This window comes from Gracilinanus agilis, chromosome 3, assembly GCF_016433145.1.
Source record: "Gracilinanus agilis isolate LMUSP501 chromosome 3, AgileGrace, whole genome shotgun sequence".
NCBI classification, from domain to species: domain Eukaryota; kingdom Metazoa; phylum Chordata; class Mammalia; order Didelphimorphia; family Didelphidae; genus Gracilinanus; species Gracilinanus agilis.
This window is the reverse complement of record NC_058132.1, coordinates 29,277,548-29,301,324: the sequence shown is the minus strand read 5'-3', so window position 1 is coordinate 29,301,324 and position 23,777 is coordinate 29,277,548. Positions and strand designations below refer to the sequence as shown.

At 44.6% G+C, this 23,777-nt stretch overlaps 2 protein-coding genes and 1 pseudogene across 2 annotated transcripts in view; 1 reads left to right on the top strand and 2 right to left on the bottom strand.

Annotated features, from left to right (window-relative positions):
* The window catches only part of LOC123240911 (zinc finger protein 383-like), a 41,303-nt gene extending 32,804 nt beyond the window's left edge, over positions 1 to 8,499 (top strand). Inside the window, exons 6-9 of the mRNA XM_044668621.1 lie at positions 835 to 1,003; positions 1,593 to 1,709; positions 5,895 to 6,968; positions 8,465 to 8,499. Coding sequence (XP_044524556.1) covers positions 835 to 1,003; positions 1,593 to 1,709; positions 5,895 to 6,968; positions 8,465 to 8,499 — 1,395 coding nt within the window. The remainder of the gene's footprint in view (positions 1 to 834; positions 1,004 to 1,592; positions 1,710 to 5,894; positions 6,969 to 8,464) is intronic.
* Positions 8,500 to 18,923: 10,424 nt separating this feature from the next.
* On the bottom strand, positions 18,924 to 20,703 carry LOC123240909 (cytochrome c oxidase subunit 7A1, mitochondrial-like). The gene is made up of 4 exons (XM_044668620.1): positions 20,689 to 20,703; positions 19,888 to 19,980; positions 19,516 to 19,600; positions 18,924 to 18,985 (listed from the first exon to the last, which is right to left on the bottom strand). The coding sequence occupies exons 1-4, from the start codon at positions 20,701 to 20,703 to the stop codon at positions 18,924 to 18,926; spliced, it is 255 nt and encodes an 84-aa protein (XP_044524555.1).
* A 2,044-nt stretch (positions 20,704 to 22,747) lies between these two features.
* Positions 22,748 to 23,472, bottom strand: LOC123240908 (annotated as a pseudogene).
* Between the last annotated feature and the right edge of the window lie 305 nt (positions 23,473 to 23,777).

Genomic DNA, 23,777 nt, shown 5'->3' with positions numbered 1-23,777 from the left:
GGCCATCTCGCTCTCTGCCCTAGCCAGGCCCCAGTGGAGTAGGGTGTCTCGTTCAGGGTGCCGAGATCTAAGAAGGACTTTGTTAAAGGGCTCCCTGACCCAGAGGAGGGTCTCCGGGAGGCTGGGGGGTCTCGCTCACACCCAGTGAAAACTGCCGGAAGGCAGGGGGACGTTTAGCCTGCAGAAGAGAATGAAGAAAAGTGGAAGTTTTGTCTCTGAGTCCCTCAAAGGCTGCCCTGTAGGGGAGGAATCATTGGCCTTGCTCTGCCTGGCCCCAAAAGGCAAAGCGGGGAGCCTTGAATGGGAGAAGGTGCAACGAGACGTGTCTAGACTTGACGCCAAGACAGCGTGCCCGACGCAGAACTGACACTTCGGGGGCTGTCGAGAGAACCTTTCCTTAAGGACAGATGGACAGAACAGCCTCCAAAGGCCTCCCCAGTTGAGTGCCAGCCCTCCATTCTTGCACATCCCCCTCTGATTCCTTCTGCTGTGCCTGGTGGCTCTGTCTGCCTGCAAACCAAACCGTAGGGCCGAGCATCCCTGCGTAAAGTCTTCTGGAAAAAACGTGCTTATGCTTACTGCACCTCCGCCTGGGCAAGTCACTTCTTGTCCAAGCCTCAGTTTCCCTCATCTGTAAAAGGACGGTGGTGGGACTCGACGGCCTTTATGGAGGGAGCCTGTGAATGTGGCCCGCCCTGACTGTGAGCCCCTACGTTTAGCACAGTGCTAGGCACGGGGCAGCTGTGCAATACAGACGTGACCGGGAACCTTGAGGTGCTGGGAAATTCCCATCTGTATTCCCCCTTCTGCTGCTCCATCATGGGCTCACGGCAGGGGAGGTGGACCCTGGACAAGTTGGACTGTTTGATATTTCAGGAGCCACTGACATTCAAGGATGTGGCCGTGACCTTCACCCAGGATGAATGGGGGCTGCTGGACCCTGGCCAGAGAGACCACTACAGGGAGGTGATGCTGGAGAATTACAGGAACATGGGCTCCCTGGGTAAGTAAGGATGCCTTCCTCCGAGACTCAGACTCTGCCCTTTGGGGCACCTTTGCCCCTGCGGTTGTTAGCTAGGAGGTTTCTGGGCAGCCTCTCTGCCTTTGGTGTTGGGTTCCAGATAGCCAGCTTGGTGTAATGGGTGGAGCCCTGAAATGAGAGTCCGGAAGACCCGAGTTCAAATTCCACTTCGGACAAATAGCTGCTGACCTCTCTGGGCCTTTGTTTCCTCATCTATAAAGTGAGGGGGGTTGGACTCCATTTCTCAGGTTGCTTCCAGCTCTGAATCTATGTTTCTGTGCTCCTGGAGTCCCAGGCCCTTTGTGGCCCATGCATGAGGTGGTTCTGTTTCCAGGAGAAAGGCCTGCGCCTTGTAGACGTCATCAGAATTGGGCCGTCCCTTCATTATTCTCTGTTCCCTAGTCGCTTCCCCAGTGCAGAGACCTCCGCAGGGGAGTAAACTCCCATCCTGCTGTCGACAGACAATTCCATTACGTCTCTGAGGCAAACCTGCCCCTGCTCTGCGCTTCAGTTAGGCTCTTCATCCCTAGAGAGTAAAACGGCCCATCGGCATTTCTCTTCCTCCAAACAGGGCTTATCGTCGTCAAACCTAAAGTGATCTCCCACCTGGAACGATGGGGGGTGCCGTTTAAGCCGAAGAGAGGAGGCCTCAGCTCAGGTCTGTCAGAAATGAAGACAGTGTCCGGAGGTAACAGCCCTGCTGCCCGGGAAGGGAGAACCTTAGACATGTCGGAGATCTTAGAGACCTGTGGAAGAAACGGAGGTTCCATCATCCCACGTCCCATCCTAAATCCCTGCATCTTAAGTTTTTTAAGAGCTGTCCTCCTCTTCTAGAGATGGCCTCCACCTTCACTCCAGAGACCGTTTATTTCCTCCTGTCTTGGGTCTCCATTCATACAACTGTCTGCTTCATCTTTATCAACCTTGCTCTCTGGGTTCAATATATATTTAATATTTAATTTAATGAAACCCTGCTATGTACATGAGGCCTGTTCTAGATGCAGTTGAGTGTAGACAGATGGAAAAAACCCAAGTCCCTGCTGATTAAAGGCAGCAAAACAACCATCAGGGCACAGACTAAGAAGGAAGGCTTGGGGACAGCTGGGTGACTCAGTGGATGGAGAGCCAGGCTTAGAGACAGGAGGTCCTGGGTTCAAATCTGGCCTCAGACACTTCCCAGCTGTGTGACCTTGGGCAAGTCACTTAACCCCCATTGCCCAGCCTTTACCACTCTTCTGCCTTGGAACAAATACACATTGATCTAAGACAGAAGGTGAAGGTTTTTTAAAAAAGGACATGGCAGTGGGCAGAGATAAGTAGGGAAGGGTGGCCACACTCAAAGCTCTAATTTAGCTGGGTCTGGAGTTCCTGAGGGAGACTCGTATGAGATGAAGTAGCCAAGCTAGACAATGGAGGGTTTGGAGCTAAGGGATCTAAACTGGACTCTGGCTATCCAGCCACGAGAGGTTGGAGATCAGAAAAATGATGTGGCCAAAATTACCCGTCAGGAAGATCATTCTGGCCAAGTCGTAGACTAATCTAGTGGGCTTCCCTAGGGACCATGGGTTCCAGGTAAGAAAAATCCATTTATTGATCAGGCTAGCATTAACTAATAGTGAATTGATCAGCAATCTCTCTTGATGATCAAAGACAAATTCATTCAACATCTGGAGTCATTAAATACACTCTTGGAAGCTCATTATTCACCCCCCCCCCAAAAAAAAAATCTCTTAACTGGTAGATACCTAATTAGGTGGGCCAATATTTTCCAGTCCTTCCCATCAGGGACTCCCCTCTTATAGATGGGGAAAATCACACACACCTTCTCATTGGATTCCTATCTTTGCTCATCTAGATGAAGAAATCAGACAATGAAAGCCCGATTAGGATTGACTCCCCACCCCGGATTTTCTCTCCTTTCTAGACATCCTGGTTTTTTTTTGTTTGTTTGTTTGTTTTTTAAACCCTTGTACTTCGGTGTATTGTCTCATAGGTGGAAGAGTGGTAAGGGTGGGCAATGGGGGTCAAGTGACTTGCCCAGGGTCACACAGCTGGGAAGTGTCTGAGGTCGGATTTGAACCCAGGACCTCCTGTCTCTAGGCCTGACTTTCAATCCACTGAGCTACCCAGCTGCCCCCACTAGACACCCTGTTTTGCCTAAAAAAGCTCCCTTGGGGCTTTCAGACTCTGTTTCCTGGCATTATTAGTCCACCCTGGCCAGGGCTCTTCAGGGGCCACCCTCTCCCCTTTGGGGGAAATATGTTGTTCATATACTCATATGATGATAAGTAGTCATTGCCATCTTGCTCCAAAAAGCCCTGCATTATTCTTTCTTAAGCTGTTTTAAATGATAAAACTTTATATTTACTTTGCATCACATCTACTCGGACCCCAAATCCAAAAGGGCTTTTTGGAGGGGAGGGAGAGGGAGGGAGGGAGGGAGGTACTGCATCATATGCTCCTTGAGTAAAATAATCATGGGCCTGATAATAGCAGTGGAGTTTGTACCAGGACTCTTCGGACACGGGCTCAAAACTGTGGAGTTCATCCTTAAACCTTCTGTCTTCTTTAAGCTCTAAACACAGTCAGTGACCAAACTAGTGCCCATTCTTCTTTTCCTCTGACCTGTGGATTTACTGCTTTCTCTCCTATTACTGCTATCCAGCCTAGGCACCTTGCTTGATTCTATAATCGAAATCTTCTCGGAAATATACCCCGATGCTGTGGTTTTCAAGGCCCACCATAATTTGGACCCATCCTAACCTTAGTTTTAGTTTGGAGGCACAATGGACAGAGTGCCAGGCCTGGAATCAGGAAGACTTATCTTTCTGAGTTTATTTCCTGCCTCAGATACTTCCTAGCTGTGTGACCCTAGCCAAGTCACATAACCCTGTTTGCCTCAGTTTCCTCATCTATCAAATGAGTGGGACAAGGAAATGGCAAACCATCCGGTGTCTTTGCCAAGAAAACCCCAAATGGGGTCATGAAGAGTTGGGCACAGCTGAAAACAACTGAATCACAACAATTTTCTCTCTTCTGCCCAACCTGGGCTTTCTCACATTTGTCAATTGCCCTGGGTTGTTGTGAGAAGATCACTTTATAGGCCATAAAATGCCGTATGAACGTGAGACGCTATTCTCCTTCCTCCCCAAGACCATCCCAAGATTACCTGGGACTTTCCAAGCCTAGCCTTCATTTAAAGCCTCTGTGAAGCTTTCCTTAACTGCATCAAACAGATGTTTAATAAATGTTTGGCAAACAAAACTACCCAATAGCAACCTCCCTACTCCATGTTTCTCCAGCACTTAGCATCTTGGTCATTGGTCTCATGCTCAGTTGTACACTATCCTATCTTGTTTGCTTCTTGTTTCATAGATGCTAGTATTTTCTCCAAGCAGAGTAGAAACTCCTGGAGGGAAAGGACTATACCTTATACTTCTTAAGTAAAATAATAATGATGATGATAACTGACAATTATATGCACTGCAAGGGTGGCAGGCCACCTTATATACTCACAGAAGTCCTATAATCTTCACAACCACCTGATAATACTAAATATAACCCCCATTTTGCAGATGAAAAAAAAAGGAGGCTTCCAGAGATTAAATGACTCATCCAGGGCTATGCAATTAGGAGTCAGTGCCTAGATTTGAACCCAGGTGTCTCCTGACATCAAGCCCAGTGCTCTTTCTCCAGTGTCCCATAACTTCACCCTTTCAGCCCAAGTTTTCTCCTGAGACCTTTCCGTGTCTAGATTTTTGAGCCTACCAGCCTCTCTTGCAGTGTTTCCCACTATTTGCACTCAAATAATTGATTGATTAGGTATCTGCTCTGGTATCAGGCTCAGGAGAAACTTTTACTCTTTTGTTTCCATCTTAGAAAATAACGACAACATTGTTCCTCTGCCTTCTGTCCCAGGCTATCTTCTCATTCTTACAGTTGAGTACCTGCTAAGTACAAAATAGGTTTGATTTATTCCCTACCTTCCTGGGGATTCCTTTGTTTGAGGATCTCAGAACCATACAAATGAAAGAGTGAGATGGCAACATGTGATTAAGTACTCAAAGTGATTTGAGTAAGGAGTGTTACAGAATGATTGGAAAAGAAGTAGAGGAAACCTTTAGGCTCCAGTGGTCAGGTCAGGCTTCATGGAAGGAGGTGGGATTTTAGCGCAGCCAAGAAAAAAAATGAGTAAGATTTAGGTAAGTGGAAAGGAGAGAGAAATACACAGAACCCGGTGGGTATAGGAAGAACCCAAAGCATGAACGATCGATCCCAACACAGGTGAACTGAAGCCTGTGTTGGAGAGTAGTGATGGGTGGTATCATTGGGTAGGTGCCCTTGGACCAGACTGGCCTGGCTTTTGAATGCTAGGATGTATCATCTTTAACTTTTAGCCAATGGGAAGCCATCAGAGAAATTTTAGCGAGTGATAGATTCAGTTGATATTTTCAGCAAATTAAATTGGTAGCCATGTTCAGGATAGCCTGGAGGTTGACAAGAAGGGAGAACATTTAGGGAGACAACATTATTGATTGCATCCTGTTGCCCATCATTCACAATTCCTCAGTTTAATCTATCTACCCATTACTTTTCCCACCTCTCAGCCAACTTTCTGCATGGACTTTATTCTCTCAGATGATAGAAATCTGTCCCTCAACCCACTTCTTCTTTCCCCTTGTGATCTTCTTCTTAGGTTACATGAGCTTTATCAGAGTTCTCAAAGCCATGTAGTCCTGACATTATTTTCAGGTACATTATCCATTCTCACCACAACAGTTTCCAGAGCACAAGGGATATTTCATATATATATATTTTTTTTTATTTCTTTCAGCCGGGAAGATCAAGGCCACAACCAAGGTGTTACCTCCAGAGTGGGACAGTTTTGAAGAAAGTTCACATCAGGGAGCAGTTACAAAGAATATTTCCTTGAATTCCAAGTTGGAAGAATCCTGGGAATGTGAGGGCAAGTTTGAGAAGAAGCAGAGATCTAAGGAAGGAAATTTGAGGCAACTGACAATCGCACACGAGAAAGTTGCCACTGGGGAGAGAGTCTTTGAATGTAGTAGTTTCGAGGGGAACTTTGTGACACAGCAGAGAATTCCTGTAGATGAGAGACCTCATAACTGTGATAAACATGGCAATAGCTTCAAAGAGAATTCAGACCAAACTAAGCCTCAGAAAATTCATACTGGAGAGAAGTCCTTTGAATGTAATCAGTGTGGGAAGGCCTTCAGCCAAAGCACGTGCCTTACCCAACATCAGAGAATTCATACTGGGGAAAAACCCTATGAATGTGCTGATTGTGGAAAGGCCTTTAGCCAGTGTTCATCTCTTCATTCCCACAAGAGAACACATACTGGAGAAAAGCCCTATAAATGCAGCGAATGTGGGAAGGCCTTCAGTTACCATGCATCCCTCACTCAACATATGCTAACTCATACTGGAGAGAAACCCTATGAATGCACTGAATGTGGGAAAGCTTTTAGTCGGAGCACATATATTATTGAACATCAGAGAATTCATACTGGAGAGAAACCCTATGAATGTACTGACTGTGGGAAAACCTTCAGGTACTGCTCATCTCTTACTCAACATCAAAGAATTCATACTGGAGCAAAACCTTACAAATGCTTCGAATGTGGGAAAACCTTCAGATACTACTCAGTCCTAACTCAGCATCAGAAAACTCATACTGGAGAGAAACCCTATGAGTGTGGCGAATGTGGAAAAGCCTTCAGACAGAGCTCAGCTCTTTATTCCCATCAGAGAATTCATACAAGAGAAAAACCCTATTTATGTAGTGAATGTGGGAAAGCCTTTAGCCAGAATTCAACCCTTACCCGCCATCAGCAGACACACACTGGAGAAAAACCCTATGAATGCAGCGAATGTGGGAAAACCTTCCGACAGAACTCAGCTCTTTTTTCCCATCAGAAGACACATCCTGAAGGGAAACCCTACAAATGTAATGAATGTGGAAAAGCCTTTAGCCAGAGCTCATCCCTTTATTACCATCAGAGAACTCATACTGGAGAGAAACCATATGAATGTAAGGAATGTGGGAAATCTTTCACCCGGAACACATTCCTTATTCAACATCAGAGAATTCACACCGGAGAGAAACCTTATGAATGTAATGAATGTGGGAGTGCCTTCAGCAGGCGGGCAGCCCTTACCAAACATCAAAGACTACACACACTGGAGAGTTAACCCTAGGAATACAATGAATGGAAAGAAAATTTTAACATAAGTTTTTCACTTTGTTAAATAACCAAGAGTGAAGCTGCTATTTTTGTCAATAGCTCTGACATTGTTTGGGATGTGAGTGAAAGAAAAGGTTTATTTTAGCATTCTCCAAGGATGGTAGAGCCATACAGGTTCAAGTAGAATCACCCTAGAAATAATGGCCACTAATTTATGGATATGCTTTAAAAGATAGAAACCTTATTTTGGTCAAAATAGTTTTTCTAGTTTAGCTTTTTTCCTTTAAAAAAATTTCCATCTTTTCTCCTTCCCATCTCCCCATTGAAAAAGGAAAAAAAAGCCTTTTAACAAATATGTGAAGTCAAACAAAACAAATTCCTGCATCAGTCATGTCCAGAAAAAAAAAATCTCTTCCCAGAGTCCATTACTTCTCTGTCAGGAAGTCAGTAGTGTTTGCTTACAAAATGACTTTTAGCCTTGAATGCTGAATTGTGCAATGGAACTTAAAAGAAATCTTTTTTGTACAGAGTAATGAAAGAAATCTATGACCGATTCTTTTTATTTTCATTAGATTTGGGTCTCTTCCTAACAACTAACCTCTATGGCTTTTTTTTTCTCAGCCTCACTCCAAATTTAACCTTTCCATCCTTTGCCTTTAGGATGTTGTCTGTTCCTTCCTTTTCTTATACTTCCATTCTTACTCTTCTAGCTCAGAGTTTTTCTCTCTCCCCCTCTACCCTATAATAGTGTATGATCCATACACTGGATGTATGGGGATGAGGGTGATGTCTCCCAGTGTTCCTAATCACAGATGAAATATGTATTGTTTTCATAATGCTCACTGCCCCCAAACCACATCTCTTTACCTCCAGTATTATATCTGTGATTTATGGGACTGTGACTTCTGAATGACCATAGTCTTGTAAGAGTAGAAATGGCAAGTCATCCAGAGTACAAAAGAAAGAAGCCTATTGGGCATAATGTAGGTGGCAACATCATTACTAGATGATTTATGCGTAACAAATGATATAAAAGACATCATTAAGAACACGTATGACTGAGATAGGAGGTAAGCTGGCAATGTAGTGGAAATAAGAAACAGTAGATGGATAGCTCATATGTTGACGCCTGCAAGATTCTAAAAGGATAAGAGGAAATTTTCCAGTGTGCCAGCTGGATTGCCAATGGAGGATTTATGGAAGCAATGTTGCAGGGAGAGACTACAGGTTTCATTGGTGAGAAGCACTTACTCTTCAGTCATGAAGTTATAGGTCTATTGAAGCATTCATATGAACCCTGGCCTCTGTTCCATATTCCTCTCCCATAGCTCTGGACACACAGAAAATAAAGGAGTATTTGAAAGGTAGCAAAGGAAACCATGAGACTGGCCATCTCCAATTGAAAAAGGCTAAAACAAACCCTGAGGGATCAGAGAAGGGATGGATGGACTTCAGGGATAGGATGGAATTGGGGGAAATCTACAAGGACCATATCATGGGAAAATGAAATTACTGAGAAGAAAGTTAGAGATTACCCTTTTCCTAAGAAAATCCAAACTGGAGGGCTGTGGGACCAGTGGGATCCAGGAAATGTTTTTTCATGTGTCCATCTAACTGGCTTTCTACTTGTCACATTGTACATTTAGGGCTGCAGAGCCAACCCTGTAGAATTTGACAATTCCTTCAAGTGATTTTTCTTGCTTGTAAGCCAAGTGGTACATGAGTTAAGGCAAGGCTTAAGGAATTAGAAACACGTCCCACATACAGCTATTATTAGCCAGTGTTTGTTTACCTGAGTCTTGGCTTTTCTTTCTACTTTGAGAAGAATCTTTTCATTTTTCCATATTTGCAGGTTTTGAGTTTCTAGTTGTTTCCTGAGTTGAGGCAGATGTTTCCACTAATATAGAAATATAGCACCAAATATAGAATTTGTTTATGAGAAACCTCCAACGTGACGGTTTCCCACATTCGGGTATGAAAATATGCTTGTGAGTTCAAGATGTCAGAGAGGACAAAACATTTCTGATTCTGTTAAACTCATGCCTTCTGTCTGCTCACCGTAAAATTCAGTTGCCTTAACTTCTCCACTGTTTTGTACAAACTGATTTTTATTTCTGCTTTTCCCTATGCTCGGTCTTGCTAGCCCTGCCATACCAGAGACTGTTGTCTATTTGGAAGACTCAAAACAGTTCACGCCAACCTATAGGACCTGTCTCAGATGGTCAGATAATTGGAAATAAATATTGAGCAGATAGCTGTAGGGCCTGGGGGAGACAGACAGTTTCTGAAGCTTCTTCTCAGAGACTTTCCAAAGGGATTTAATTTGTTTTTCAGTTTGTAAGTGACTTGTGTATGATTAGAATCTGCTCCCCAGGACTCTAAATCCCAACTTCCCATGTTCCTTCTAACGTTACATGCCAACATAGGGAGAATTTAAGTTTTGTGTAGCCCCGCCTCACTCTCTTCCCACGATCGCAGCTGGGAAAGCAGGTTTAACTCAGGCTTTTACTTTTGTCCTTTTATTTCTTCTACTTCAAGTGATTATTAATAAATCTTATAAAATATAATACTTGGAGTTATTGGATATTAATTTTAGTCTTATGCTTCTTTATTATTCTTATTCTCTCCTGGAGGAGGAAACTCATTCCAGTTGGTGCAAATGATAAGTGAAATAAGTGAAGATTGTGTGGTCAGCTGGAGAGGCTGACCCCTTCTTGCCCCACCCTTTCTCCCTCTGCTGTGTTGTTCCCATAGCCCTTGTTCCATCTGTTCTCCAAATCCTGTCTTGTTCACCAGCCCAAAGCACATGGTGAAGATCTAGAAGGTTGGGATCTTGGAGAAGGGCTTCAGGCAACCAATGACCATTGTTATAATTAAAATTAATCTTGAGGGGGCAGCTGAGTGGCTCAGTGGATTGAGAACCAGGCCCAGAGAGGGGAGGTCCTGGGTTCAAATCTGGCCTCATATACTTCCTACCTGTGTGACCCTGGGCAAGTCACTTCACCCCCATTGTCTAGCCCTGACCACTCTTCTGCCTTAGAATCAACACGTAATTCTAAGACAGAAGGTAAGGTTTTTAAAAAATTTTTAATCTTGAAGACATTTATAATTTTTTATTTGTAAAAGAAAGATACTACCAGGTCTTTCTAACTCCCATAGTCCCCCAGGCAAGCTGCTCCTTCAGATCCTGGATTCCCAGCCAGCCCTGGCACATGGTCAGGACAGACAAATGAAGGCCAGAAACGGTGAGCTTTCATTCAGAACAGGAGCAATGATGTTACGCCTTGTTGGCTTTCTGATTGGGCAGCCTGTGTCGTGTGTCCTGACATCGGGGCACATGACATGCCCCACCACTCCCAGGCAGGGGCTTCTGCCTGCCCACTCCTCCACTGAAGAAATCAGGCTTTCTTAACACGCATGTGCCAGCTGATGGGTGCTATTTTCTGTTGCATTCACACCATTCCTCTCCTTTCACATACTCTTGGCTAGGTAGCAGGGTGACGTGGCCAAAGAGGTCATCCTCAAGCAGTCCAGATGCAAGAACAGCCTCAGTGGCTGCTCAATAAGTATCTCTCATAGGACCCACCTCAGGTAAACACTAATGTCCATTTTGTCCCTTTATAGGCTGAACCGTCCCTTTCAGCAACCTTCCTCTTTGCTGGGTCAGAGGATGGAGAGATCATTTTTTTCTTTTAGGTCCATATTTTATTAATTAATTTGGAACATTTTCCCCTGATTACATGATTCATGTTCTATCCCTCCCCTCCTCCCACCCCCTCCCATAGCTGATGCACAATTCCGCTGGGTTTTACACGTGTCATGATCAAGACCTATTTCCATATTATTGATAATTGCACTAGGCTAGGGTGATCGTTTAGAGGCTACATCCCCAATCATGTCCCCATCAATCCATGTGATCAGGTAGTTGTTTTTCTTCTGTGTTTCTGCTCCCACGGTTCTTTCTCTGGATGTGAATAGCATCTTTCTCATAAATCCCTCAGAATTGTCCTGGGTCGTTGTATTGCTGCTAATACAGAAGTCCATTACATTCGATTTTACCACAGTGTACCCGTCTCTGTGTATAAGGTTTTTCTGGCTCTGCTCCTTTCACTCTGCATCAATTCCTAGAGGTCATTCCAGTGGTGAGACCTTCTTAAATGGCTAACTAAAAGGATTTCCATTCCCAGATGCCTCTCCCTGCATGTTCCCCACCATGTGCTCCTTTCATGCCTCCCTTTTCTTCTACCCCCTAAATTTCTCTGTGCTTCAATCTCTCCTCTCTCTGGCCTCCTCCCCACACTTCCATTCCTCTGATTAGAGAACAGAAACAGGAAGGGACTTTCCAAATTATTGGCGAGATCAATTTCTCTCTTGCTCATCAGCAAGAGTGTTTCCTATTGCCTATAGGTTAGAGACCAAACACTTCCCTCCCGTAGTGTTGTTTCAACCTGCCTTTCTAGCCCTATTTTTAATGCATTGATATATTTTCTTCTGACACAGTCGCCCCCTTCCCAACAAACCCTGTTTCAAAGTATTCCCCCAAAGCAGCTTATCAATTATTAAGAGAAAGGAAGTTTAAATCCCCAGATCTGAGAGGAAGGCATATCACTGACCATCGGATTTAACTAGAATATTATTGTCGTCTTCATTTACGTTGGTATGGTGATTGTCTATATTTTCCTGGCCTTGATTTAACTTTTTTTTGTTGTTATTCATTTTTGGTTTTCTTTGAAGGTGTCCTAGATATACCAAAAGAATAACTGTCTTTGTTCTCATTCTGACATTTAGCAGTTGTTTTGGGGAGGATTGACCTTTTTTTCACAAGATGTTCATTTCCAAATCTCTCTGTCCTCCCTCCCTTCCCCAGAAAACCGTCCTTTGTAACAAAAGAGCTTTGAAAAGTTCTTTTTCATGGGACTATATCCAGCCTGTTGAAATCTCACTTCAAGGGTCACAGGTGCTGCCTCCTTCAGGCAGCCCTCCCACATCCCCGCAGGGAGGGCTCATTCCTCCCTCTGTGAGCTTCTTGGGCTTGGCTGGCCTCTCTCACTCAGGGATAGTCTAATGTGGATTTGAATTATTTGTGGAGATGTTGTCTTGGCCCGTTAGCCTGGCAGATGTCTCGTTGCCTTTTAGCTTTTAACCTCCTCAGGACCTGGCACACGGTAGCATCTCAGTATGTATTTGTTGACTTAAGGATATCATTTGTGATTACATTCCCTCAGTGCCAGCAGCCTTGGATCTTGGGCTCTTAAAGCCACACTTATTTAATGCCTCCCTTCTGATGCCTCAGTGGCTTGGAGATGATCCTGGGTCCTTGAATGCACTTTTCATGGGGAAATGGGATGAATGACTATTAGGGACTGGAGACTCTGCTCCTTCCTGCCTCTCTGATTTGGGCTCCTGACCCTCCCTCTGCCTCACTTTCCTCATTTGTAGAGCGAGGGGATGAGGCTGGATGGTTTTCAACATCCCTCATGGGTCTGGATCCTCCCCTTTTCAACTTGGGGCCAGAGAAGCTCCCCAAGGGGCAGGGCAGGAGTTCTTCATCTTCATTGGGTCCTGGACCCCTTTGGCAGGCCATCCGGGGAAGCCTCAGAATAATGGTTAAAATGCAGAAAATGAAATAGGATTTCAAAGGAAATCAAGTATGCTGAAATACAGCTGTCCAGTAATCCAGGCTCTGGAGTTACAGAGCGTTGAGGCTCTCATACCCTATCAAATTCCATTAAACAAGATGGCTAATGGACTACATGAGTATGATTTCCAAAGTTAAAAAAAAAATAGCTCCAATAAAACGTTGCTCTCTTTGCCTCCATAACCATCACGGCAACCAGCCATTCCAGGTCAGGAGAACATTCTTCCAGAGAGCTGCAGAAACTCCAGGAAAATTTCTGAACTCAATTCTGTGTTTTGGGATAGAAGGGAGCCTCCCCACCCCCTTCCAGGACCAGATCAGCCTATATTCTGTCTGAGCCACCAGCTGTTGTGAAGGATGCTGGGCAGGCTGAGGTGGGGAGGGGGATGCTCCAGCTGCCCTGCTGGAGGGTGGGGAGGCCGCTTCTCATCCATGACCGTTGCCTCACTAACCCCTGAAGCCCTAGCATCACCATCCAAGGGGCAGCCACCCAGGGAAATAAGGCGGCCACAGCGGCCCAAAACAGATGGCTTCTGAATAAATCAGACCATGTTGATGAGACAAAGGAAAGGGATGTATTTGGTAAAGGTGCAGAAGCAGAACAATTCATCTAAGAACAGCAGCCCTGGGAAAGCACTTTGAAAGCCTCATTGTCATATCCTCTTCGTGACCCCATTGGGGGTTTTTCTTGGCAAAGATACTGGAGTGGTTTGCCGTTTCCTTCTCTGGTTCCTTTGACAGATGAGGAAACTGAGGCAAAGAGGGATAAGTGACTTACCCAGGGTCACACGAGTCTGGCCTTAGCCACCTAGCTATCCTAAATACCTTCAGAGGCTCTCAGCAACCCTATGCCCAACCATGATATGACAGAGCATGCCACCTTCCTCCTGACAGATGGGATGGATTCATAGTATGAGTGTCTATTTTGGGACATGGTCAAAATGGACATTTGCCTTAACTATGCCTGTTACCAGAATAGTTTTTTTTTCTCCCAGTTTTTATTTGGGGGATGGGAAGAAGAGAAAATGCATTTTTGTTCATTGAAAACATTTACTAAAGGGAAAGAATTCCATGTCTCACTCCTACAGAGTCCCTTCCACTGTAGACGAACTGAGGTTATAGCTCTTCAGGGTTATTTATGTAAAGTCATAACACAAGAAATTGAATGGTGGCTTCAGGCTGCAATGCACTTAGTAGGTCTTCCCAAGTGACCCTTTGGGTGCTACAGAAGCCTCAGCAGGCTCACAAGCCTAGAGGTGGCTGGGAGCAATTTTAGCCAATAATGGAATCTTCTCCTTCCTTATTCACAAGCAGTGAAAACAACCAAGCTCTCATTCTGAAAGGGTAGGGCAAGCCGGAAGCCTTGGCTGAATTCTAAGGAATGATATATTATATACTCCAAAATTAAAACAGGAAAATCTCTCATCACTATACTCTGGCCCCCAGCATCACTCTTCGTCCCTCCCTTATCCCCTTTCCCTCCCGTTTCTCTGTACATTAAAGACTTTTACTCTTCTAGCTGTGTCATTCTCTTTTTAACCCAGATCCGATGAGAGTAGGCTTCTAGAATTACCGGCCCTCCCCTCCTCCTTCCCCTTCTCTTTAACAGTTCTACTCATACTTTTATATGAGATAGTTGTTCCATTTTACTGCTTCCTGGTCTAATTTATTATTTTGCTTCATTCCGTTGTATTCACCTTTTAGCTATATATGCCCTTTCAAAGGTCTCAGATAATGTCACTCCTAAGGGTTATAGATGACATTTTATCATCTAGAAATTAAAACAATTTGAACTTTTGTGCCACATATGGCCTTTTATTACATTTGTATGTTTCTTAAAGATGAACTTTTCTATTGACTTCTGGGGTTTCCCCCAATAATAGTTTTAACTCCTTTAGTTCATTAAATATCCATTTTTTACTTTGTGTAATTATGTTTGATGTTGCTGGGTATATATTCTTGGTTGTAAACCCAGTTCTTTTGCTTGAGGAAATATTTTCCATGCCCTTCATTATTTTTTTTTAAACCCTTAACTTCTGTGTATTGGCTCGTAGGTGGAAGAGTGGTAAGGGTGGGCAATGAGGGTCAAGTGACCTGCCCAGAATCACACAGCTGGGAAGTGTCTGAGGACGGATTTGAACCTAGGACCTCCTGTATCTAGGCCTGACTCTCAATCCACTGAGCTACCCAGCTGCCCCCTGCCCTTCATTCTTTTAATATTACAGCTGCTTAATCTTATGTTATTCTGACTGTAACTCTGAAATATCTAAATTTTGTTTGTAGTATTTTCCCCTTAACTTGGGGGCTACAGAATATAGCAATGGTGTTCCTGTGCATTTTTAACTTTGGGTCTCTTCAGAGTGGTAATCAGTGAATTCCTTCCATTTCTATTTTATCCTTCAGTTCTAGAATTTTTGGGCAGTTTTTCCTTGATTTCTTGGAGTATGGTATCTAAACTTTTTTTTAATTGTAATTTTCTGGTCCAGCTATTCTTATATTGTTTCTTTGACCTACTTTCCAGGTCAGTTATTTTGGTGAAGTTTCATATCTTCTATTGTTTCATTTGATTTTGCTTTATTGTCTTAAGTAATTAACTTCCCCTTATCCAATTATAGTTCTTATAAATTTTCTATGAGATTGTGGATCTCTTTTTCCATTTGGGTGATGTTTCATAATTTTTATTTTCTTGCATACTTTTTTCCTCAACCTCTTTCTGAGCCTGTGGCCATTATTTAACTTTTTTTTTTTAAACCCTCAACTTCTGTCTTGGAGTCAATACTGTGTATTGGCTCCAAGGCAGAAGAGTGGTAAGGGCTAGGCAATGGGGGTCAAGTGACTTGCCCAGGGTCACATGGCTGGGAAGTGTCTGAGGTCAGATTTGAACCTAGGACCTCCCATCTCTAGGCTTGGCTCTCAATCCACCGAGCTACCCAGCTGCCCCCCTTAACTATTTTTTAAATAGATGCTTTTACTTCACTGTCCTCTAACTTTAAACCCAAGTCTTCTGTGCCCATAATAGCTATCTTTCTCCTTTGCTTGCCTTTTTTTTTCTAAAGCAGCCAGGCCAATAGGCTTAATTATTGGCTTTATGTTGGAATCCCAGAGTGCTTGGGGAATGTCTCAGGTTTCAGGATTTTTTTTGTGTGTTTATTTCCTTGGCCCTATTTAATGATTCCATTTTCCCTAATCCAGGATCTAATGTAATCCCCAGTCTCTACTCAAGTCCTAGTCCATAACTGACCTCAGGTACTCCACCCAGAGATCATGGGCAGTTCTTCCATTGCCAACTGGAAGCAGACAACCCACCTCCCACTGTGGAAGTAACCAGGGACTCTACTCTCCTAGGAGTGACCACAGCCAATAGGGCTCCAGTCCCTCAGCAACCACACTTTTTGGTGTGTGCTTCTTTATTCCTCTTTTACTATGGCAGCCCAGGATAGAGCAAGCATTTCAGCATTTCTTGGCCCGCAAAGTCCTTTGTGGGTTAGTATTGAGGCTTGAGGTCCTGCCTTCAGGGCTTGGCACCCATAGACTCTTTGGTGTCCACTCCTTTACCCCTAGCTGTGGGCCAGAGCTGATACAACTGCTCCCAGGGTAGGAGTGCCTTCAACCTTGATTCCAGTGGTACCATTGGGGATGCAAGCTCCTTCCTTCAGCAGACAAGATGAGGTGGATGCCTTGTTGATTCCACAATGTTTACTCTGGTCCTGCCCTCAGAGTCTGCTATAGTGGGCCTGAGACTAGGGAACTTGGAGACCTTTTTCCCTAGTTGTCCCTGGCAGTTTAGCTTCACTCTGAACTCCTGTCTGGTTTTGCCTCTTTTAGAATTCTGTGGAGCTATTTTTGATCGTTTGTGGAGGGATGCGGGTGGCAGTGCATATTAGGAAGGTGAGGAAGCTTCATACCCTACTGTACCATCTTCCCACAATCCCCCCCAAATTTGATATCTCTAAATCCTGGGTTAAGATTAGTTCTTCCAAAGCTCATCTCTCATAAAGGGCTTATCCTAATGATACTTCTTTTTGCTCCTTCCTCTTCTCTTTTCCATCCTCCTCTTTTACTTCTTCCTCTTTCTTCTCTCCCTTCTTTCTTCTCCCTTTCCTTCTCTCCTCCTTTTCCTCCCTTCCTTTTCCCCCCTCTTCCTTCTTTTTCCTCCCTCTCCCTCTTTCTCCTCCTGCTCCTTTTTTCTCCTACCTCTCCCTTCCTTCTCCTTCTCCTCTTCCTCCTTCTGTCACAGCTACTAAAGACCCAGAAAAGAAAGTTCTTGCCCCCAAAGGCCTTGATACTATCATGGTTCTACATCAGAAACTGATAGGGTTTAAAATGTGGAAATGACATTAAGAAGGAATAATTACCCTCTGCTTTGCCCCTGCTCCCTAAGGACCATGTGACCATTCTATCTATTTGCAGCTGAAACTTTCCATCTATGTTGTGTACTCCATTAGATGTGTACTCCTTGAGGGCAGGGGCTACCTTACTTTTCTATTTGCATCCTGAGCTTTACACATAGGATGCATTTAAAGCTTCATGCAGTCAAGCTAGCCAAACAGATGTTTTGACATTCCTCGCATACAATATTCCATATCTCCCATTCCTATCCCTTTACCAGAATACTGCTCTTTTCACTTCCTCCCTTAGAATCACTAGCTTCCTTCAAAAGAAAGCTCAAATGCCACCTCCTCTAGGAGCCTTCTCTGGATTTCCTCCAGTTTTTGATGCCTCTTCCCCACCAAATAACTTACATTTATCCATTTTTATAAATGTGCCTATATCTGTACCCATTGTCTCTTCTGAATTTAAGTTACTTGAGGACAGGGATTGCTTCTATGTCTCTCCAGTGTCTTGAAGTGTCTGACCCCTAATAGCCACCAAATAAATACTTGACGGAGTGATAAAGAAGGAACTAAAATTAGGGCAGCTAGATGGATCAGTAGATAACCAGGCCTGGAGAGAGGGGAGGACCTAAGTTCGAATTTGACCTCTAGCTATATGACCCTGAGCAAGTCACTTGGCCCCCATTGCCTACCCCTTTATAGCTCTTCTACCTTGGTATTGATTCTAAGATAAAAGACAAGGGCTTTAAAAAACCCTGTGATTCAGGACTCCCAGGAAAGAATTCCTAGGCATGAGGGGTAAGCCTAGAGAAAGCAGAATAAAGGCATATGAAGAATTATTGAAAACGTGGGACAGAGGCAAGATCTCTCAGGGACCTTATCCCCATTCCAGGAAGATTCTGCTTATGAGGGGATAATGACCCTACCAGGGGAGGGTCTTCTTCCATGGGGAGACCCATTTTCCCCAACCAACCCCTCAGGACACATAATCTTCGATGACACTAAACCTTTTTTCTATTGGATCTGGAGGTGTGGGGCCTATTTTCACACCTAAAGTGCTATCCCATAGTTTAATGGTGGTGATGGTGAACCTATGGCACAGGTGCCAAAGATGGCACACAGAGCACTCTCTGTGGGCATGCACCCTCCCTACCCCCAAACCCCAGAGTTTGTTACTAGAAAGGCAGAAGGCCTCGAGCAAGGCTCCACATACCTGATGACATTTCTTCACAACCCCTGCCTCTCTGCCCAGCAGCCCAATAGGAGCGCACAGGGGGCAAGGTGGGGGCCTCACAGGTGACAGAGCTGGAGAGGAGCAGAGTGCTCGGGCCACTCCCTTTCCTCTCTCTATACTCCCTGAAGACATTCCTCACTTCACCCACTTAGCAACCCAATGGCAGTGCTTTCTCCCTCCCCTGTATGAGGTAAGGGGGGGTGAGGTATATCCAGCATGTGGGGGGCCACAGCACATGGTCTCTGGTGGGGTTGAGGCCCGGCACTCTATCTCTAAAAGGTTTGCCATCACTGGTTTAGGGGCTTAGAGAGGCATTTGGGGAAGGGGAGGTGGGCAAGTTACTGGTCAGGATACCTAGACAAACAGACAGAAACATGGACTCTGGCTCTGAGTTAACTCTCCCGGGGGAGGGAAGTTTTACTGACTCCCAGACCTCACCCCAATCCTAGCTCTGGCTCCACCTTTTCCAGGCTCATCTTCTGTCCTAGAATTACTCCTTCTTCTTATGGGGAAAGGAGACCCAGGTCAAAAAAAAGAGACAGTAGCCAGTTCCTAGGAAGGTGAAGGAAGAAAGAGAAAAGTGAAGGGTGCCCCAACCTGAGTGTGATCTCACCCCCATCCCCAGGCTCCAAATAAAGGCCACTCAGTACCCTCCTCCACCCCTTTCCCACCAAAAGAGCCTAGAGCAGGGGTGGCAAACCTATGACATGCATACCGGAGGGGGCACCCAGAGCCCTCTCTGTGGACACACCCACCATCGCCCCTGCACAGTTTCCCTGCCAGAGTTTGTTGCTAGAAAGCCAGAGGGACTCAGTGCCAGGCTTCTCCCCTCTCCCTCTCCACACAGGCCTGAGGATGTCACCTGCGCCTCTAAAAGGTTTCCCATCACTGGTCTAAAGTCTCCAAAGGCTGGTGGATACCCCAACCCAACCTGGGGACCCACCAGACAAAACCTAGTCACCCAGGTGCCTAGAGAGAATTGCTAGACCCTGGACAGAAAATCCCCCCAGTCTGGGGTGTAAACACCCCAACTGACTTATACTCCTGGGCCCTTTCTTCCTCCTTCCTCCACTCTAACTCACCTATTACGGACATTGCCATTGTTAGGCCGAATAGTATTCTATCTGTGGCCCCACCCTTCAGGTAAACTGGGAGGTCATTGTCTTCCTAGGATAAAGACCCCAAGGGTGGATTGGGGGGAGTCTCTGCCCTGACTTCTATGGTCCAGACTCCTGGGCCCCCCCTCCCCTATTTGGGTGTTGGCCTTAGCCCTCCACCAGAAATCAGGGACCCTCAGAGCAGGGGGGGGGGAGGTAATATGTTGGGGTCCCAGGAGAGGAGGAGGGCAGAATTAGGAATTGAGGGGGAATCCCAAGGAAGGAGGCCCTATGGGGGACTCGGTGACCATTGGGATTCCTGGGCATAAAGGGGACAAGTCCTGGGCTCCCCAGAACCTGAAAGAGTTTCTGTTTCTCTGCTACTTTGTTTTCAAAGAAGCTTCTGCTGCTGGAGCTGAAGGATCGGAGGAGGGCTCTGGAGCGGGACACCTGAAAGGGGGACACACGGTGAAGGGCTTGAGATCAAGCCCCAGGGTTTCCGCAGGAACTATAATATTGGACCCATCCAGTGGGGAACCCATAACATCTCAGGGGGGCAAGGCGGGGAATCGCTGGCTTCAGGCTCCTTTCGGGAATATCTCCTTTCCTTAACTCACTTCCTCCAATTACTTAAAAAGAAAATTCCAATGCCTCCCCCATCTCTCTTTATTCTACCTATAAAACAGGTCACACAGTAGGAGCTTAACAAGTGCTAATTAACTGAGAAAGTGGATCCCTCTGCAGAAGAAGGAAGGGAACATCCTTTTTCTTTTGCTAAAAATAAATCTCGGGTCTTCTGTGACCTCCCAGAACTTGACCAAAAGGGCTTCAAAAGGCAGCCTACACGGTCTACCTCATCCTACCCCAACTCCGGGTCATGTGGCAGGAGGGGAGCTCCAGAGAGATCTACGTCATCAGCGGGCTTGGGAGAAAAAGCTGGATCCCTGCTGATGGGGCATGCCACCCTCTGGAATGGATAAGTGAGCTGCAGCGTCCCTGTCTGTAGTCTGAGCCCTCTTATTTCTGGAAAGGAATCTGAAAGCTTTCTAACAAAGGGTGGGTCCCTGGCTGGGGTTATTAGAGCATCGGGCCAGGAAAGACGGTCTCTTGAGAAAGGATCCCAAATTGGAAAGGCAAAGGGGGTTGGGGGGCGCTCACCAGCAAGCCCCTCATGATGCGTCCTATCGTCACCTGGCCTTACTCCAACTGACAGAGGGCGCGAGGACCTCTTAACCCGTTAGCCCTAAGCCAGCAAGAGAAATTCTGAGGACCGCGTCTCGCAGCAACCGTTCACACCTGCATCCCTCTCAGCAGAGGTCCAGAGTTAAAACCTGGCCATCCTCAAAGAAGAGTCTCTGATTGGCTTGGGGCTGTGTCCATAACCGCCAACCGGGTTCCTATTGGTCGAAGGGTAAGGGGCGCCGCCCACAATGGACTGAGGGGAAAGTTCTCCTCAAAAGCCCTAAGTTGCCCCTAGGGCAAATTCACTTGGGAGTGGAGGCTGGGTAGATTTGAATACCCTTACCCTGGGCATCTGGACTAGTAGACCTTTGAGCCCTGGCAGTATCACTGTAGACCTGGAGGCTGACCTCCAGATTTGCCCCACGCTAATTCCTCAGCTCCTCAGCGGTGCGGGCTATGTAAAACTCAAAAGAGAGTCAGGGCTCCTTCCCTTCCTCTTCCTCCTCTGTAAATATTGTGCTTAACATTTCTGCTTTTCTGCATTTATTTGTGAGAATCTTATACCCTAGTATGCGTTCAGTTTTTATGAAGGTACCATGCCCAGCTATGATTATGTATATGTATACATATATGTATACTAGATGTATGTATATAAAATGTATATTCCTTTCTATTCCCATCCAATAATCTCCAGAGTTCTAGCATAACTAACTTTTCTAAAATCCTACTCAGGTTCTTCCTTTTGCTGCTGTTACTTTTTGGGTCAGGTTTACATCTGAAAGGGGAAAATTGAGATCCCTTGATGTTATAGTTTTATTGTCTATTTCTCCCTGTAACTCATTTAACTTTTTCTTTAGATATTTAGATGTTATTCCATTTTATGCATATATGTTCAGTATTGTTGTATCCATCATTGTTTATAAGACCTCTCAGTAAAATGTAGTTTTTCTGTTTATCTCTTAAATAGGTCTATCTTTAATTTTGCTTTATCTGAGACCCTTTTTTACTTTACTTTTCTTTTTCTTTTGACTTTTTCTTTTGAATATTTTCCCCTAGTTACATATTTCATGTTCTTTCCCTCTCCCCCAAATCCCCCTAACCCCCCTTAGCCGATGCACATTTCCACTGGATTTTACATGTATCATTGATCAATACTTAATTCCATATTATTGACAGTTGGACTAGAGTTATCATTTAGTGTCTTCATCCCCAATAATATCCCCATCAGCCCATGTGTTCAAGCAAGTTCTCCTCTCACAGTTCTTCCTCTGAATGTGACTAGTTTTCTTTCTCATAAGTCCCTCAGCCTTGCTCTGGATCCTTACATTGCTGCTAGTAGAGAAGTCCATTATATTCAATTGTGCCACAGTGTATCAGTCTCTGTGTACAATGTTCTCCTGGATCTGCTCCTTTCACTCTGCTTCAATTCCTGGAGGTCATTCCAGTTCACATGGAATTCCTCCAGTTCTTTATTCCTTTGAGCTGAGACCTTTTTTTTAAACTTCAACTGAAGCATTATCTCTTTTGCTCCACCTTCTAAATTTAACTCTGCATCTTTCTATTTCAAATGTATTTCTTATAAATGACATATTGTAGGATTCTACTTTCTAATCTATTTTGCTATCCTTTTTTGTATTATAGATGAGTTCATCACATTCACATACAATTGAGTTAATTGTGTATTTCCATCTCTTTCTTATTATTCTTTCCCTTCTCTGTTTCCCATCTCTTTTTAAGAATTTATTTTGCTTTAGACTAATCTCTCCTTTAATCTACCCCCCTTCTTATTCTCTGCTTTCCATTCTGTCCTTTCTCTTTTGTTCTTTGTTGGATGAGATGCATTTCTGTACCCTGCTATATGTGTACTCTTCCCTACTTTGATCAGTTCAGATGAGAGTGAGGGTCAAGAGTGGATTGATCCACTTTTCTCCTTGTTTGTATGAACTTGTATTTGCCCATTCCAGTAATAAGGAATAATTTTCTCCAGCCTTCCTTTCTCTTCACCTTCCTTATCATACCCTTTTGAAGATATTTTTTATTGGTGATGATTTTGCCTTATACAAGATGCCCTAGGAACAGCCACAAACCTCGTCCAATATAGTTTATGAACAAGAACTTTTAGGAAATGTTCTGTTTTATCCAGCATTTCAATTTCCCAGGAAGTTTCTGATGTCCCTTTCTTACCCTTGTACCTGTCAAACCTGCTCCCTTTATTGAGCACATCAAACGAGTGGAGGAAGTCCAACTTGGTCTTGCTGAGAGTATAAAGATCTATATTGCTCTTGGACCCCAAGTCACCCAAGATCCCAGCTGAGATAGCCTCATTTTCTAGTTTCTTGGCTTTTTCCTCTTCTGCAATTGGTTTAAACTTCTCTTCAAATATAGCTATTTCTGCCAAGGACCAAGAACCCAAAGTGACAAAGCTATTTATTGGGGGATTCATGAGGAAAGATGCTGTGCTATTGAGATCCAGTAACATCTATGCCTCCTAAAATAAAGGTTACATCAAGGTACTCTTCATACATAAAAGACATCTGATTAAGCATTTCATTAGGTAGACATTCTATGGAAAGACGGTGGAGTTCCAAGTTTAAAGGGAATCATTTGGGTTGTCATATCAGTGTCCTCTACAGTTCTAGCACCTCCACAATAGATATCCAGATATGTGCAATGTATTTTTGCACATTTTTTATCAACAACAACCATTCCTTATGTTGCTCTTGTATCTGCCCCATGAATAATGCCATCCTGTTATAGCATTCTCACATTGGTTCCGTCTCCCCCATCTTTTTCTTTCCTTCCTTTTTTTTTAAAGCCTTAGAATCAAAGAATTCCATCTTCAGTCTTAGAATCAATACTGTGTATTGGTTCCAGGGCAGAAGAGCAGGAAGAGCTAGGCAATTGGGGGTAAGTGACTTGCCCAGGGTCACACAGCTGGGAAATGTCTGAGGCCACATTTGAATGCAGGACCTCCCATCTCTAGGTCTGGCTGTCAATCCACTGAGCCACCAATATACTCCACCACCACTCCCTTTTTCAAACTCAGCTTTAAGGATGACATTTCT

Bases quoted from the DNA above. Each gene is read 5' to 3' on its own strand.
- LOC123240909 (XM_044668620.1), bottom strand. The intron at 19,601-19,887 runs GTTCTGGGGAGC...TCTTTATCCTAG, and splicing joins AGAAACAGAAACTCTTTCAG to GAAGACAATGACCTCCCAGT. The intron at 18,986-19,515 runs GTGAGTTAGAGT...TCACCTTCCTAG, and splicing joins AATGGCAATGTCCGTAATAG to GAACTGGCTACTGTCTCTTT.